This window comes from Anomaloglossus baeobatrachus, chromosome 11 (assembly GCF_048569485.1).
Source record: "Anomaloglossus baeobatrachus isolate aAnoBae1 chromosome 11, aAnoBae1.hap1, whole genome shotgun sequence".
Classification (NCBI taxonomy): domain Eukaryota; kingdom Metazoa; phylum Chordata; class Amphibia; order Anura; family Aromobatidae; genus Anomaloglossus; species Anomaloglossus baeobatrachus.
The window spans coordinates 106693698-106711989 of record NC_134363.1 but is presented as its reverse complement, the minus strand read 5'-3'; the positions used below and the strand labels follow the sequence as shown (position 1 = coordinate 106711989).

General features: G+C 44.1%; 1 protein-coding gene across 1 annotated transcript in view; it reads right to left on the bottom strand.

Annotated features, from left to right (window-relative positions):
* Positions 1–18292, bottom strand: part of LOC142257043 (NXPE family member 1-like) — a 266013-nt gene that overhangs the window by 141290 nt on the left and 106431 nt on the right. The window contains exon 2 of the mRNA XM_075329096.1: positions 642–1333. Coding sequence (XP_075185211.1) covers positions 642–1333 — 692 coding nt within the window. The remainder of the gene's footprint in view (positions 1–641; positions 1334–18292) is intronic.

The following is an 18292-nucleotide window of genomic DNA, read 5'->3' as shown; positions in this document are numbered from 1 at the left end:
GCACCGGCCGCGATCAGCAAGGGGTCTATGTGCCCGCGGTCTACAAGAAGAAGATGAGAGGACACTGTGGGAATGGAGATCAGGTGAGAATAATTTGTTGTGGGACCCTTTCTCGAGTATAAGCCAAGGGGAGTGTTTTCAACATAAAAAATGGGCTGAAAAACTCGGCTTTTCTTGTATGTGTATGTGTGTGTATATATACAGTATATATATATATATATATATATATATATATATATATATATATAGATATATATATATATATATATATATAGATATATATATATATATATATATATCTATATATATATATATATATATACACACACACACACCATACACAAATATATCTACCATAGACTCACATTAGGTGTTATGTATAGTCTTCAATACACAGTATTTCCAGAGATAATGTGTCATTTTGGTTTCATATAGCACAGGACACTTTCAGATATTCTAAGAATCCATGCTTTATTAGGTCAGAGTTGTTTTCATGGACCAAGATCGATGGTTAATTACAGTATAAATTACCTTTATGTATTCGTTATCTTTTGGGGCTCCTTTGTTATAACATCATGGGCATAATGCAGTGAAAATAACAGACAAAGCAAGTGAAATGTATTAAAGTTGTATGATCTTACCTGTCAAATAAACTCTTTTCAGTATTTGTGAGTAGTGTCTTGTCTTGTCTTCTCCAGCTCTTCACATAAGTAAGAGCATAACAGCTAAAGTTCTCAGGTTTGATACAATAGAAATGTTCTTCATCTCTCTCATCTTTATAATCACACAGTTCTTTGCTTTGATCAATATCAAGTCCACATACTGTCTCTGTATTTTCCTGAGGTGCTTCAAACTTGCCAAAATGGTCTACATAGCCATGCCATTTGTTTCTATAAATCCACAGGGCTGACGCCCCCTCACTTGGATGCATCATAAACACAGTAATATTGATTGTACCTTCCCAGAATAAGATGAAATGGACATGATAGGTTCCATTATTGAAATCCTCAATCCTCCCAGAAGATGCTGCTCCAGAATCGCTCGTTGACATTCTTGCCCTTAAGTAGTCTCCTCCATAGGTTTTCATTTTGCCCAAGTAGTCAAACACATCAACCTGAACTATTAATTGGTCCCCAACACAATATCTGTCTTTTGGATACTTTAAGGAGACTCTGCTATGGTGAGCACTGGTTGTTTTTATTTTTTCAGTAATATTTAACTTGGGGATTTTTTCATCTACTTGATGATAAATTCTGTTCACCATCTGCTGAATTTCACTTACTTGCTCCGGTGTTGAGGTTGATAAAAGAAATGGAATCCCAGGTCCGCCACACTATCCAGGAACAAGAGAAGAGAAATATTTTAGCTCCATCAACTTAGAAACTATAAGAAAATCTAAAGAAAGAAGAACCTAGTAAGTGATGAAACCCAAGATTCAGTGCTGCTTTCGCTATTAGTCATCAACGTATCTATCTTATCTAATGGGAGTATTAGGCGGGCTTTGCACACTACGACATCGCAGGTGCGATATTGGTGGGGTCAAATCGAAAGTGACGCACATCCGGCGTCGCAAACGATATCGTAGTGTCTAAATCCTTTTTGATACGATTAACGAGCACAAAAGCGTCGTTATGGTATCATCGGTGTAGGGTCCGACATTTCCATAATGCCACTGCATCAACAGATATGATGTTGTTCCTCGTTTCTGCAGCAGCACACATCGCTGTGTGAGAAGCCGCAGGAGCGAGGAACATCTCCTACCTGCATCACCGCGTCTCATGCCGGCTCTGCGGAAGGAAGGAGGTGGGCGGGATGTTTACGTCCCGCTCATCTCCGCCCCTCCGCATCGATTGGCCGCCTGCCGTGTAACGTCGCTGTGATGCCGCACGACCCGCCCCCTTAGGAAGGAGGCAGTTCGCCAGCCAGAGCGACGTCGCAGGGCAGGTGAGTGCATGTGAAGCTGCCGTAGCGATAATGTTCGCTACGGCAGCAATCACAAGATATCGCACCTGCGACGGGGGCAGGGACATTCGCTGCAGTGTCGGTAACACATTGTTACCGATGTCGCAGCGTGCAAAGCCCGCCTTAGTGTTGTTTCCCCTTAGCAGAAGACACCAAGTTTTTTAGTATACTGCAGTCTATGAAGGATGTTCATTAGTTATAGGCTGACTTGTACAAATTGAGTGTTTGGGCATCCACTTGGTAGATGAGGTTCAATGCAGAGAAATGTAAAGGTGTGCACATGGACATTATTATGTGGGCAGCATGTGTTCTAGTGGAAGTAAAATCAGGAGAGTCACTTGTAGAGAAGGATCTGGGTGTACAATGTCAATCTGTAACTTCAAGGATATTGTGATTGATTAAGAGGCAGACATATTAGTACCACTTTACAGTGTTAGGGGCACTTTGCACACTACGACATTGCAAGCCGATGCTTGCAATGCCGAGCACGATAGTCCCCACCCCCGTTGCAGCTGCGATATCTTGTGATAGCTGCCGTAGCGAACATTATCGCTACGGCAGCTTCACATGCACTCACCTGCTCTGAGACGTCAATCTGGCCGGCGACCCGCCTCCTTATTAAGGGGGCGGGTCGTGCGGCATCATAGCGACGTCACACGGCAGGAGGCCAATAAAAGCGGAGGGGCGGAGATGAGCGGGACGTAAACATCCCGCCCACCTCTGTCCTTCCGAATAGCCGGTGTGAGCCGCAGGACGCAGGTAGGAGATGTTCTTCGCTCCTGCGGCTTCACACACAGCGATGTGTGCTGCCGCAGGAACGAGGAACAACAGCGTAACATCGGTCCTTCCGAAATTATAGAAATGACCGAAGCTACACCGATGATACGATTTCGACGCTTTTGCGCTCGATAATCGTATCAAAAAGGATTTACACATTACAATATCAAGAGCGACGCCGGATGTGCGTCACTTTCAATTTGACCCCACCGATATCGCACCTGCGATGTCGTAGTGTGCAAAGCCCGCCTTAGTGTGGCCTTTTCTGGAACACGTAGTTCAATTTCTAAGCATCAGTTCATAGAACGTATGCCAAAGAGAAAGTACAGAGAAATATACAAAACTGATGAGATTTATGGAAGTTATTGGTTATTAGAAAAGATTTATATAATTAAATGTATTTAGTTTTGAGAAGCGACCATTAATTGGGACAGGGGCAGTTTTAGACAAATAGGGGCCCAGAGAAAATTTCAAAGAAGGTGACAAAACTGCACTCAAAAATGCATATAAAAGCAATAAAAATGCACTGTATGCACATACCCTTGTTTTCAAGAAGAACCACAGCCACACCATGATTTACCAGACATAAATACAAATAGTAGCCATTATAATATGTATAGAATCCTGGATGGGGACTGAGGACAAGTCGCAATTATTATCAAAGAAAAGAGAACCATACGACAAAAATCCAAGTGCAAAAAGTGGGATCTTTATTGGTAGGGGTAGGTGCAGGGCGGCACAATACAAGTGGGACAACAGACAATCAGACACTGACCATATTAGGGGACAGTCAATATTGCAATATTACATCCATGTAAAATTCACAAAACCTCAATCACCATGTGCATATGGGGGAGACCATTGAAATCCGCACTCCAAAATTGAAATATTGCAGATGTCCACCGAGTGGAATATGTCAACACAATTGTCAACACAGGGACAGGGGATTTACCCATATATCCCATGTATCAACCTACTCATAAAAATCCAATATGTAGACAGTTTCAATGGAGTCCCAAACTATGCACATTGATGATGAGATCTCGCTAGAGGCATATCCTGAATGAACATCAATCCAGAGCTGACACACTGTGCATCAAATCAAATGGGATAATGTATAGATGTCAACAGGTGAGATGGTATTATCCAAAAGAGAGAAAATTTCCCCACATCTCCCAACATTCAAGATATCTAATTAATATCAGTATCTTAATAATCTCAAGGGAGACACCATTATCTATATAAATGATGCAATCAATGAATATCATATGCATTAACATCACTCTGTAAACCCACAATGGGCATCATGAACAGACTATAGTCATGACCAGGAATGCACACAGATTAACAGTGGACGTATGACACCAATCAGGAAAGGCTATACCATTATATATAGAAAAAAACTAGCATTTCCATATGACTAGTTAGCGTGGGTCCTCACTATTGTACCACAGTACCTCTGTATATAGGGGGGACCTCACAAAATCGTGCCAGTATTATGGTAAAGCACTATACCTGAGGGATTGGTGGTCAGTGGATGTTGTCCGCGTCCTTCCCGACGGCCGTTTCGGCGAGAAGCCTTCGTCAGGGGGCGTGTATGGAGTGGGGGAACACGTGGTTTAAAAAGAAGCGTCAACCAATCACCGCCGGTAACAGTGTTGGTGACGCAGGCGGTAACCAGGGCAGTGCAGGACGCTCAACGCAAGCCGCGTGTACTTCCTGCCCGACGATTCCGGTCACATGACCGCCACGTGTGCGCATCACGTGGCCGTCACGTGAGCGGACGTCACACAAGGAAGACGGCGCGGCAATACGGAGACGCCCACTGCTCCCATGGCGCCTGCGCATATATACACCACTATTTCATATGAAGTATAGAGTCAGCATTAATGTGAGGGGAATTTTTATGGACGGGACAAAGTGCTAGGTATATAATATAGCCGGTACATATGTATGTCATGGATGCATGAATACCTCAGATATACAGTGACAGATGTAAACATGACATATACAGAAGCATATAGCTATGGATCATAAACATTTAAGTAGTAATTAACCATAGGATCAGCATGAAAAACATGTAAAGCATTAAACAAGTCCTTTTCCCCATGAAGAACTACAACATTTGGGGAACATCATACTATGTGAGGGATCAACTTATCGGAATTCAGTATTTGATGATATATCCGAACCATAGATGTAACATTATTAAAAAATTATTATTATTGTATAAAAATGCTATCATACCAATATATATTGATCCCCTACATACATTCCCAAAAGATGCAGTTACATCCTGTTTATCAGGCAACCAACCCGCTCTTAATAGTAACAGTAGCATCCAAAAAAACCCCCCATAATGCTCTGTGGATGTAAATTCCAAAATATGGGAACTTCGTGATACCATGAAAAGTCGAAACTCCATACTTGGTGGTAATTCCAAATAATAATCATGGTATCACGAAAAAAGTAGAATGCCACCATATAAAATCATGCCGATCCTTTACATATACACACAAAAAGTGCAAAAGTGTCATATATACATCTCTCACTGGGGCTGCCCAGCATAAACCATACCCATAGCATCCAAAAAGCACGATGCTCTATACGCATACACAGGCTAACACACAACCAGGATGTCAGATGTTCTTGAAGCTTGGTGCAGTCCCGAATCTTCACATAAATATGGAGACTTCGTAATGATATGGGGAATTTATCAAATTTCAATCATACAAGTATACCCGGAGGATGGGAGGGAGACGCCTATAATGAATAAATAAAAATTAAAAACTAAAAAACATACATTAAAACCAAAGTTATAAAAACAAAACCACATGAAATGCCCCCACATATAGATGACACTAGGAGGACCATGCTTATCACAAAAAGGGGGCATAGGAGATATTTTCGTTCAATCCCAGAGGGTGAAGAGTCTTTAATTCCCAAATCTATCTTGTCTCCATTTTGGCCAGTCGTTGGCTAGTCTTGCCACCCCGGATGTTAGAATCAAGATGGTCAATGCCCCTGACTCGTAACAACATAGGATCAGATTGATGGTATTGTTTAAAGTGACGTGGGATGGTTTTTAATAATGAGATATCGGAGCAGTTAACTGCTGCGATAATCCCATTGACGTGTTCCCGAATACGTACTTTAAACTGCCTAGTTGTCAGGCCCACGTATATTTTGGGGCAGGGGCAGACGGCATAGTAAATGACTGCCGATGTTGTACAGGTGATAAATTTCTTAATGGAGAAAGTGTGTGTGCCCATAGAGTCCGTGAACGTGTTCGTCCTGTCCACATTCGGACAGGCCACATAACGGCCACATGGTACACAACCAACACGAGGAGCCACAGGGCCAAATGGGGTTGGCTGAATGTTCTCGTCGTAATGGCTTGCCACAAGATGATCACGGAGATTTTTAGATCTCCGAATGCTTAACATTGGTCTCTCAGAGATCATCTGAGCCAATATGGGATCAGCCTGCAAGACTGGCCAAAATTTCTGCAGGCAAGATCTCATAGCTGAAAATTGGCCATGGTAGTCAGTTACGAATCTCACGGTTTCCTGTGATGGAGATTTCTTGGGTGCGTACAACAGGGAGTGGCGAGAGGAATGCCTCGCTCTGTTGTAGGCTCTCTTCACACATCGTTTACTGTAACCTCTTGCATAAAATCTATGCTTGAGGTCGAGTGCACGTTCTTCAAAGTCCAAGTCGGTGGAGCAGATCCTGCGAAGCCGCAGGAACTGGCCCACCGGGATGGACCGAATCATGTGACCAGGGTGTGAAGAGGATGCATGCAACAACATGTTCCCTGCGGTCTTCTTTCGGAATATATCCGTTTGGATAATATTGTTAGAATCTCTTTTGGCGATCACGTCAATAAAATCGACGGACTGAGCATGGTGAGTATAGGTGATATGAATATTATAGTCATTACAATTCAGGCTCTTCATGAAGTCATGAAGTTCAGTCTCAGTACCCTGCCAGATCAGGAAGATGTCGTCGATGTACCGTGTCCAAAAGGGGACACGGTCCATCGACGGCAGCTGATCCGACAGGAAGAGGTCCCTCTCCCACAGCCCCAGGAACAGGTTGGCATAAGAGGGGGCAAAAGAAGCCCCCATCGCTGTTCCCTGGAGCTGCAGGTAGAAAGACCCCTTAAAAACAAAAAAATTATGAGTTAGAGTGAACTCCAATAACTCCATGATAAGAGCCACCATGTCAGATGATAAATTTGACATCTCTAGAAAAAATCGGGTGGCTCGAAGTCCGTCACAATGTCTTATGCTGGTGTAGAGAGATTCCACATCCCCAGTCACCAGCACTGAATCATCACCAATGCTCAGTCCATCGATCTTCCTGAGGAAATTGCCTGTATCCTTGATAAAAGATGGTAGACCCTCGACAAGCGGCTGGAGCTTGGTATCTATCCATCGGTTTACATGTTCCAAGAAATTCCCTCTACCGGATACAATTGGTCTACCAGGGGGAGGGCTAATACCTTTATGAATTTTAGGCAGGAGGTACAGTGTTGGAATTGTCGGCTCAGATACCTGGAGGGCCGAAGCCAGGTCTTGGGTGATAACGTTAGTGGCTAGTGCGGTTTTTAGGATCCCCTGAAAAAGGGACGTAAAGGCAGAAAGTGGGTTAAAGGTCAGCTTTTTAGGAGACCTTGTCCCGCAGCTGCCTGAACGCCTCCTTCTCGTAGAGATCCCTTGGCCACACCACCACGTTACCACCCTTATCCGCCGGCTTCAGTACCATTCCAGGCAATGTCCGCAATTCCCGCAACCTAGTACGCTCCTGCCAAGAAAGATTGTCATGAGAGATACCAGCTGGAATATTGTCGAACTCCTTGGAAACCAGTTGCACAAATAACTCCACATTTGGGCATGATGAGAGAGGAGGGAATTTTTTAGACCGTGGACGTATTGAAAGTGGAATCTTACCACCTTCTGGAGTAATGTGTTCCATGGCCAATTCTTCAAGATCACGTAGGGCTACTTGTTCCTCCTCTGTAGGAAAAAGTTTTTTCAAATTAGTGTCAAAAAAATATCTTTTAAAGATTAAGGAACGAGCAAATAAATGCAAGTCCTTCGTGGCCAAAAAGCGATCAAATCTGGCAGTTGGTGAAAAGGAAAGACCCTTTTCCAAGAGAGAGAGATCAGAGGGAGAAAGGACATAGGAACTAAGATTAATCACCTTATTCGAGAATTTATATCCAGGTGTCCTATAGTTATTTGTTTTTACAGCAGGTGTCATATTCTCTCTCGATCTCCCAATCAATAAGCCAGATCGGGTGGTAATACTGGATTGAGCTGAAGTAACATCCGACTGATCGCTAATTGAAGACACAGAGGAAAAAGAGGCGGAACGAGTTGCCCTAGGCGATCCAGAGGGGGCCTGTCTCCAGAGGTAGACCGTCTTTTGGGAAAAATCCCGTAGATCACGGGCCCACTTTTTAGCCTGCGTGTCATGGATTTTCTTGACACAGTTGTCGAGATTTTTTTCAAGTCTTGAATCAAATACAGATAATTGATCCGGCGGACACAATTCCTTAAATTTGGATTGCGCCTCATCCAAAGAAACATCTATACTGGAAATGCTCTTGGTGTTAGACTCAACTAACAATTCCATAAAAATTGAGGAACACATGTTGCATGCCTCCTCCCATCTCGTGATGAAGGATAGGTCATCAATGAAGAAGGTGGGAATAACACGGACTCTCAGCCCTCGGGGTATGAACTTCTTCGAAATATATCTCTGTAGAAATTGGCGATTCCACCATATTTTAGATCTTTTTAAATGTAATTGTTGAATTATAGAGAATGCCTCTTCCAGATTGTGATCACTTGCAGGTGTCATACCGCCGTCCAATTCACCATACACCTGGTTGGCCTGATCCAGCCAACATTTCTCCTTTGCCTTGTAGTCCATGGCTGGAGTACAGTCTGTGCAAAACACAGTAAAGTTAATATTCAAGAAGAACCACAGCCACACCATGATTTACCAGACATAAATACAAATAGTAGCCATTATAATATGTATAGAATCCTGGATGGGGACTGAGGACAAGTCGCAATTATTATCAAAGAAAAGAGAACCATACGACCAAAATCCAAGTGCAAAAAGTGGGATCTTTATTGGTAGGGGTAGGTGCAGGGCGGCACAATACAAGTGGGACAACAGACAATCAGACACTGACCATATTAGGGGACAGTCAATATTGCAATATTACATCCATGTAAAATTCACAAAACCTCAATCACCATGTGCATATGGGGGAGACCATTGAAATCCGCACTCCAAAATTGAAATATTGCAGATGTCCACCGAGTGGAATATGTCAACACAATTGTCAACACAGGGACAGGGGATTTACCCATATATCCCATGTATCAACCTACTCATAAAAATCCAATATGTAGACAGTTTCAATGGAGTCCCAAACTATGCACATTGATGATGAGATCTCGCTAGAGGCATATCCTGAATGAACATCAATCCAGAGCTGACACACTGTGCATCAAATCAAATGGGATAATGTATAGATGTCAACAGGTGAGATGGTATTAATTAATTAATTGTGTTTATTTATGCGTTTGTGGTTTGGTCACTATACAAATTGCATTGTAGCTTTACTTTTGTGATCCACGACTACACACGTTTTAAATACTGCTGTTTACATACAAATTGTGTGGTTTGGTTATTATCATCTTATATCCCAGCCCTCTTGATCCACGACTACATCTTTGGTATCAATTGTGTCTTTACTTGCGTTTGTAGTTTGGTCACTATACAAATTGCATTGCAGCTTTAATTTTTGTGATCCATGGCTACATACGCTTTAAATATTGCTGCTTACATACAAATTGTGTGGTTTCGTTTATGATTTTTAGTTTTTCCTGCAGCCTTACCTTTTTGACCCACGGCTATTTTTTACATCTATATAGCCCCAGGGTCTGCACCTGGATCAGTGGTGCCTTTGCCAATACATTTTTTCTGGGCCCCCCCCTCCCCCCTTTTCACTGTCATTTATGACCAATTTGTAGCTTTTTAGCTCCATAATTTATATATTTCTAGGGGTTGGTTATACCATCTTGGCACATTCACCTCTCTGATCCACGACTAGTTTCTTATCTACTCCAGCAACAGGTTACAGGGCAGGTGGCTTGGTTTTTATTATTGCGTTCCTTAGCAATTCACTTTCCATCCACACCTCTGTAGCCTCATTTTTCTATTTCTCTTGCAAATTATAATTTCTTGTGACTGTTTTCTATTCATGAAATGATAGTTCTGATGTTTAAATAAATACTAAATTTTTGCATACATTCAGTGCCTCCTTTCTTCCTTTCCTCGTTGTTCAACATGTTATGCTTTGAAGTTGGCACCCCCCCTGTGGGAACCCTCGGTGTGTTTCCCCCAGAGTATTGAATTAGCCATGTATTGTTTGTTTACCATTTGCTTCCTCTCTGTGTTTCTCACAGTTATAACCACGGCTACAATGAATTTCCGAGCACGCGACCAGGCGTGGCTCAACCATCTGGATGAGGTCACTAGAAGTTGTGGTGGTACATCGTCTGTTAAAAACTCTACTGATGGTGCTTCATCTGAGGACCTGTCCTTGCAGTCCTTGATGCATAAATACAGGGATCTGTATAAGAAACGGACGCGCATTTGGTGGAATCGGGCCTTTCTAAATAAATATTTGGAGAGTGGTTGGATCCCTCGTGGATTACGCGTCCAGGTTTTCCCCTCTTTCCCTGTTACAGAAGGGGATTTCAAAACTGATTGGGAAAGTCACCTACATAGGTGTTCCCTCAACCTTCTGGAGCTTTTGTCTAAACAAAATCTGTCCGCACTAGACCACATGGAAACTGAGCTCGAGGCCCTTGAGCTCTCTATTCAAAATTTATCCACTCCAGAAGCTTTGGAGATATTCAATATTGAGATTGCACGAGATGCACAAAAATGGGAGAAGGAGGTTTGTGATTTCAAATCAAGAAAATTTCAGCGAGATGCTAATGATTACAGGTCAGGCCAAGTTTACAAATGGAGTCATCGTTTCTCAAGGGGAAGGAACCCATCGAGACAAGGTCGCTCCTCTAGATCCCGGTCCACTTCGCTCATCTCTGATTCTTCGGCTGAAGACTTGCCATCAGTTCCATCCGAGAGGACACGTCTTATGCCTCATGCCAGTAGTATAACCACTCGTAGTAAGTTTAAAGAACCCCGTGTACTCCAAAAACCGGTGCTTGAGGCTAATACATCTAAACATAAATTACAGGTAATTAACCTATCTACACGTGTCTTCTCGGATTTGGAACTGGATGTGCTGTCTAAAGGTCTTAATTTTTGCCCTACGAACTCTTTTAATTTATTTACAGCTTTGAAGGACACGAATCTATTTGCTAGAAAAATTCTACTACAGAGGTTATATTCCCGTAAGCAAGCAGTGAGCGACTTGGACCCGGTCAAGAGGAGCGCCCTGCAGGACCTTCAGGACCTTCTGGAGGAACAAAATCCCACTACTGGTAGGTCCCCTGACTTTTTGAAACCCAGATCTACTAGGTTCCCCCCCTTGTCCCTCTGCCCGGCAATTGACATCTTCACTAGGCTTGTAGCCGATGATTTTAAACAGCTCTCGGTGAAGCGTAGTTATGATAATCTTACCCACCGTCAAAGATTGGCAATCAAATGGCTGCAGCTTTGTGATGATGTGGTTGTCAAGGCGGCGGACAAGGGGGGCAATATCGTGATCTGGCCTGTGGACAAATACGAAAGAGAGGCCCATAGGCAACTTCGTGATAAGTCCACTTATTTACGCCTTACCTGTAATCCATTGACCTCCTTCTCCCATGAACTTAAGAAAATTTTATTGGGAGCACATGAGCGGGGAATCATTGACGAGAAGATGTTCCAGGGCCTGCTCACTGGCTGTCCACGTGTCCCCACCTTTTATTTACTTCCCAAAATCCACAAAGATGCCCTCAACCCTCCGGGGCGTCCCATAGTGTCCGGCATAGGAGGATTGTGCGAGCCCATCTGTAAATTTATTGATTTTTATTTAAAACCTTTAGTGGAATGCCTCCCCTCCTATGTCAAGGACACTACGGACGTCCTGCGGCGCCTTTATGGCATCTTTGTGGATGATGATATGTTTTTGGTTTGTGCCGACGTGGAATCTCTTTTCACCTGCATCGGACATGAAGACGGTCTGGAGGCGGCCCGCTTCTACCTTGCAACCTCCGGCCTGGATGGTAACTCGGTGGAACTTTTACTCAAGCTGCTCAGTTTTGTCCTGACCCATAATTTTTTTGTTTTTAAAGATCTTTTTATCTACTGCAGCGCGGCACTGCGATGGGCGCAGCCTGTGCGCCGGCCTACGCCAACCTCTTCCTGGGTCACTGGGAGAGGTTGGTGTTTGGTGACGGTTTTCCGCAGGCCAGCGCCCATGTGCAGTGCTGGCTGCGTTACATAGATGATATTTTCATTTTGTGGCAGGGCTCTTCTGAGCGGCTCGAGGATTTTATGTGTGGCCTAAACCGGAATTCCTTAAACATCAAGTTGACTTACAGGTATAGTCGATCCAATTTGGATTTTTTGGATATTGGGATTTCGGTGGATGGGCAGGGGGGCATTCAGACGGACGTCTTCCGCAAGGACACGTCCGTCAATGCCCTCCTCCTTGCATCCTCTGGCCACACTCCTTCCACCATAAGTGCCATCCCGACCGGACAGTTCCTGAGGATGAAGCGGATCTGCTCCACTCATTCCAACTTTGAATCCCAGTCGTCCGATCTCCGATGCAGGTTTAAGGAGAGGGGGTATAGCAACAGGTGTATAAAGAAGGGCTATCTCCGTTCTAAAAACACCCCCAGGGATCAGCTTCTTCACTACCAACCACGTCGGCCAACCACAGACCATCAAATTAGATTTATTGGTACTTTTAATTTTCAGTGGGACGCGATGAGGGACATCCTGGGCAGACATTGGCCGGTCCTTTTTACGGACCCGGTTTTGGCCGATCTTCTGCCCAGGAGGCCCCTCATGACAGCCAGGTGGGCAAGGAACCTCGGAGATCTTCTTGTCAACAGTCATTACATCCCTCCCCGCTCTAACCCCTTCGGCTCAGGTCCCCCTCTTCGGGGCTGCTTCCCGTGTGGTCACTGTGTGGCATGTCCTAATATTTTGCGAGTGGCTTCTTTTACCTGCTCTGAGGGGAAAAGAACATTCTCCATTGATCGGCGCATTACTTGCGCCTCTACGCATGTTGTGTATTATGCTACCTGTCCGTGCTCCCTGATTTATGTTGGTTTGACTTCACGCGAACTGCGGGTTCAAGTCAGGGAGCACGTCATTGATATCAATGCTGCTGGTTCTGTGGAGGACGTTTCTTTACTTAAGACACTCCCCCGCCATTTTCGCAGGTACCATGCATGCGATGCCAGGCTCCTAAAGGTTCGAGGTATTGATGTGGTCCACGGGGGAGTCCGGGGGGGCAACCTGCGTAAGACTCTTGCACAGCGGGAGTCTAAGTGGATTGTCTCCCTAAACACCCTGGTTCCCCATGGTCTCAATGAGACGGTCAGTTACTCCCCTTTCTTATAATTTTCATAATTTTACCATTTGTATTTCCCCCCCCTTTTTTTTTTCCATGTTTGCATCTGAACTGCATACCTGGTCCCTCGGGGCTTTTTCTTATTCATATTTCATGTTATCATGTGTTGAATCTACTACACCTTCTGTCTATTATATTGCCCCTGTATATCTTATTGCACCACCGAAGTGAACGCAATTGTTGTTGTTTTTATGTTGTTTTTAATTGTCTCATGTTAATTCTCCTTTCTTTTCCTTTTTTGTATATGATTCACATATAGGCACCTCTACCTTTTTCCAATTGTGGCCATCACATTTCTACGTTTTTTTCATCACTACTCCCTCCCCATCGGTGGATCCTTGAAATTCTGCAAAGATTGGATCTATATTTGGTCGCTGTTGATGTTGTTATTATTTCTGTACGATGCATTTAGCTACTAATGTTGTTTCTGTGCCTGTATGTCCTGAGTTTTTTATACAATCTACTGCTTGATTCGTACCGCACGGCTGCGCGCGTCTGCCGGTAGGCTGATTGCTGGAGGTCGGTTGCGTGACGCTGCCCACTTGGGCGCATGCGCGGGAGTTGTGGAGACGTCCGCTCTCTCGCGCATGCGCCCTTCATTTGGTGGTCTGTCGTTCTGCTCCGATCGCTGGCCTCCACCTCTGGCGCATGCGCATCAGCAGCCCGAGTATTACCATGATTCAGTACACCTGTGTTTGACTCCTTATATGGTGTCAGCACTTTCAAACACATCACCTTCTTGAAAAAGCACCTAAAGCGAAACGGACGTTGAAGTCTCCTCTCCACCTCCCTGTCCTGCCAGTCACCAGGTAATTTCTCCGGTTCCTTACATCTCTGTGCTCGCTGCACTTTAATACTCTCTTTTCTATTATAACTCCTTTTTTCATCACTTCTTCGCACGTTTCCCCTCACTCTGGATGTTCAGGTTTGCGGTCGCGCCGCTGCCCACCCTAGCAGTACATTATATTCCTCTTTTACCTTTGGCATTCCCTGTATTTACAGGCTTATGCATCTGGGCTGTTCATTCCTAACTACTGCTATGGTCGGCACCGGTGCCTCTGCTCACCACACCATCCTTTTACTCCCTCATTTTTCTTGACTGCATTATATTTTCCCTCTGATATACTTTCTTTCTTTTTTACCGGAGTTTTATCTTGTGACCCTGTGGTAGGCTGCTCAGCCACTACTATTTTCTATCCCAGCCCTCTTGATCCATGACTACATCTTTGGTATCAATTGTGTTTATTTATGCGTTTGTGGTTTGGTCACTATACAAATTGCATTGTAGCTTTACTTTTGTGATCCACGACTACACACGTTTTAAATACTGCTGTTTACATACAAATTGTGTGGTTTGGTTATTATCATCTTCTATTACAGCCGTCTTGATCCACGACTACATCTTTGGTATCAATTGTGTCTTTACTTGCGTTTGTAGTTTGGTCACTATACAAATTGCATTGCAGCTTTAATTTTTGTGATCCATGGCTACATACGCTTTAAATATTGCTGCTTACATACAAATTGTGTGGTTTGGTTTATGATTTTGGTTTTTCCGGCAGCCTTACCTTTTTGACCCACGGCTATTTTTTAAATCTATATAGCCCCAGGGTCTGCACCTGGATCAGTGGTGCCTTTGCCAATACATTTTTTCTGGGCCCCCCCCTCCCCCCTTTTCACTGTCATTTATGACCAATTTGTAGCTTTTTAGCTCCATAATTTATATATTTCTAGGGGTTGGTTATACCATCTTGGCACATTCACCTCTCTGATCCACGACTAGTTTCTTATCTACTCCAGCAACAGGTTACAGGGCAGGTGGCTTGGTTTTTATTATTGCGTTCCTTAGCAATTCACTTTCCATCCACACCTCTGTAGCCTCATTTTTCTATTTCTCTTGCAAATTATAATTTCTTGTGACTGTTTTCTATTCATGAAATGATAGTTCTGATGTTTAAATAAATACTAAATTTTTGCATACATTCAGTGCCTCCTTTCTTCCTTTCCTCGTTGTTCAACATGTTATGCTTTGAAGTTGGCACCCCCCCTGTGGGAACCCTCGGTGTGTTTCCCCCAGAGTATTGAATTAGCCATGTATTGTTTGTTTACTATTTGCTTCCTCTCTGTGTTTCTCACAGTTATAACCACGGCTACGATGAATTTCCGAGCACGCGACCAGGCGTGGCTCAACCATCTGGATGAGGTCACTAGAAGTTGTGGTGGTACATCGTCTGTTAAAAACTCTACTGATGGTGCTTCATCTGAGGACCTGTCCTTGCAGTCCTTGATGCATAAATACAGGGATCTGTATAAGAAACGGATGCGCATTTGGTGGAATCGGGCCTTTCTAAATAAATATTTGGAGAGTGGTTGGATCCCTCGTGGATTACTCGTCCAGGTTTTCCCCTCTTTCCCTGTTACAGAAGGGGATTTCAAAACTGATTGGGAAAGTCACCTACATAGGTGTTCCCTCAACCTTCTGGAGCTTTTGTCTAAACAAAATCTGTCCGCACTAGACCACATGGAAACTGAGCTCGAGGCCCTTGAGCTCTCTATTCAAAATTTATCCACTCCAGTAGCTTTGGAGATATTCAATATTGAGATTGCACGAGATGCACAAAAATGGGAGAAGGAGGTTTGTGATTTCAAATCAAGAAAATTTCAGCGAGATGCTAATGATTACAGGTCAGGCCAAGTTTACAAATGGAGTCATCGTTTCTCAAGGGGAAGGAACCCATCGAGACAAGGTCGCTCCTCTAGATCCCGGTCCACTTCGCTCATCTCTGATTCTTCGGCTGAAGACTTGCCATCAGTTCCATCCGAGAGGACACGTCTTATGCCTCATGCCAGTAGTATAACCACTCGTAGTAAGTTTAAAGAACCCCGTGTACTCCAAAAACCGGTGCTTGAGGCTAATACATCTAAACATAAATTACAGGTAATTAACCTATCTACACGTGTCTTCTCGGATTTGGAACTGGATGTGCTGTCTAAAGGTCTTAATTTTTGCCCTACGAACTCTTTTAATTTATTTACAGCTTTGAAGGACACGAATCTATTTGCTAGAAAAATTCTACTACAGAGGTTATATTCCCGTAAGCAAGCAGTGAGCGACTTGGACCCGGTCGAGAGGAGCGCCCTGCAGGACCTCCAGGACCTTCTGGAGGAACAAAATCCCACTACTGGTAGGTCCCCTGACTTTTTGAAACCCAGATCTACTAGGTTCCCCCCCTTGTCCCTCTGCCCGGCAATTGACATCTTCACTAGGCTTGTAGCCGATGATTTTAAACAGCTCTCGGTGAAGCGTAGTTATGATAATCTTACCCACCGTCAGAGATTGGCAATCAAATGGCTGCAGCTTTGTGATGATGTCGTTGTCAAGGCGGCGGACAAGGGGGACAATATCGTGATCTGGCCTGTGGACAAATACGAAAGAGAGGCCCATAGGCAACTTCGTGATAAGTCCACTTATTTACGCCTTACCAGTATTAAAGCATGTATCAGCTGCTGCAGACTCCACGTGCCAAAGGCAGAAGCAAGAAAAAACAAGGATAAAAAGTGGAAAAACGTCCGCGCTGCTGTGCCAATAGTTAATTCCAAATAAGAGCAATGCAGGTTTGTTTATGCTACGCGTTTCGGAGATTACCCCTCTCCTTCATCAGAAAATCCACCAAATGGTGGATTTTCTGATGAAGGAAAGGGGTTATCTCCGAAACACGTAGAATAAACCACCCTACATTGCTCTTATTTGGAATTAACTCTTTATTGGCACAGCAGCGCGGACGTTTTTCCACTTTTTATCCTTGTTTTTTCCCTTATCTCTGTAGTAAGCTCGGTTCTGCTCCCATATCTCTGTAGTAAACTTGGTTCTGCTCCCTTATCTCTGTAGTAAGCTCGGTTCTGCTCCCATATCTGTAGTAGGCTTGGTTCTGCTCCCTTATCTCTGCAGTAAGCTTTGCTCTGCTCCCATATCTCTGTAGTAAACTTGGTTTTGCTCCCTTTCTTTGCAGTAAGCTTGGTTCTGCTCCCATATCTCCATAGTAAGATTAGTTCTGCTCTCGTATCCCTGTAGTAAGCTCGGCTCTGCTCCCATATCTCTGTAGTAAGCTCACTTCTGCACCCTTATCTCTGTAGTAAACTCCTTGCAGTTCCCATATCTATGTAGTCATTTTGGTTCTATTCTAGTATTTAAGTACTCAGTAAGCGTGATTCTCTTCCCATATATATGCACCAGCCTGTTCATAAAGCCTCTGCTGCTTTAATTCAGCGGCCAGAGATGAATAGGCCAAATGTGGGCAACCCCAACTCGTGAGCTGCTGCTTTGTGATTGCCCCCCAGGTTAAATTGTGCCAGCCAGCCCCTGCCAGGAGAACCCAACTCGTTTTTCAACATGGTTCCGAGGCATGTCAGGGTGGAGGAGCCCATGGATTAATATAGCCCCGAATCCAATGGAGAATGCCAGCGGGCTGCAATTTCACATAAGGAATATGGCGCCTGACGTAACGTGTGACGACACCTCCGGATAGAAAGGTTATTTCCTGCCGTGGCGCTTGTGGAATGCACCCAGAAGTGAGCGCACACACGTTATGTGTCTGACATGCGCCAGGATTAAGTTAGAGGCTCATCCAAACGGCGCAGGAGCACTGTCATGTGTATGTCAGAATGTGAAGAAAAACTAGAAAATACATGCTGACCAGTGTAAAGGCAGCATTACACGCAACGACGGATCTAACGATATATCGCCAGGGTCACGGATTCCGTGACGCACATCCGGCATCGTTAGCGACGTCGTTCAGTGTGACAGCAAGGAATGACCGTTAACGATGGAAAATACTCATCTTATCATCCATCGTTGACACATCGTTCATTTTCATAAAATGATTGATTGTAGAGGATGCAGGTTGTTCGTCGTTCCCGAGGCAGCAC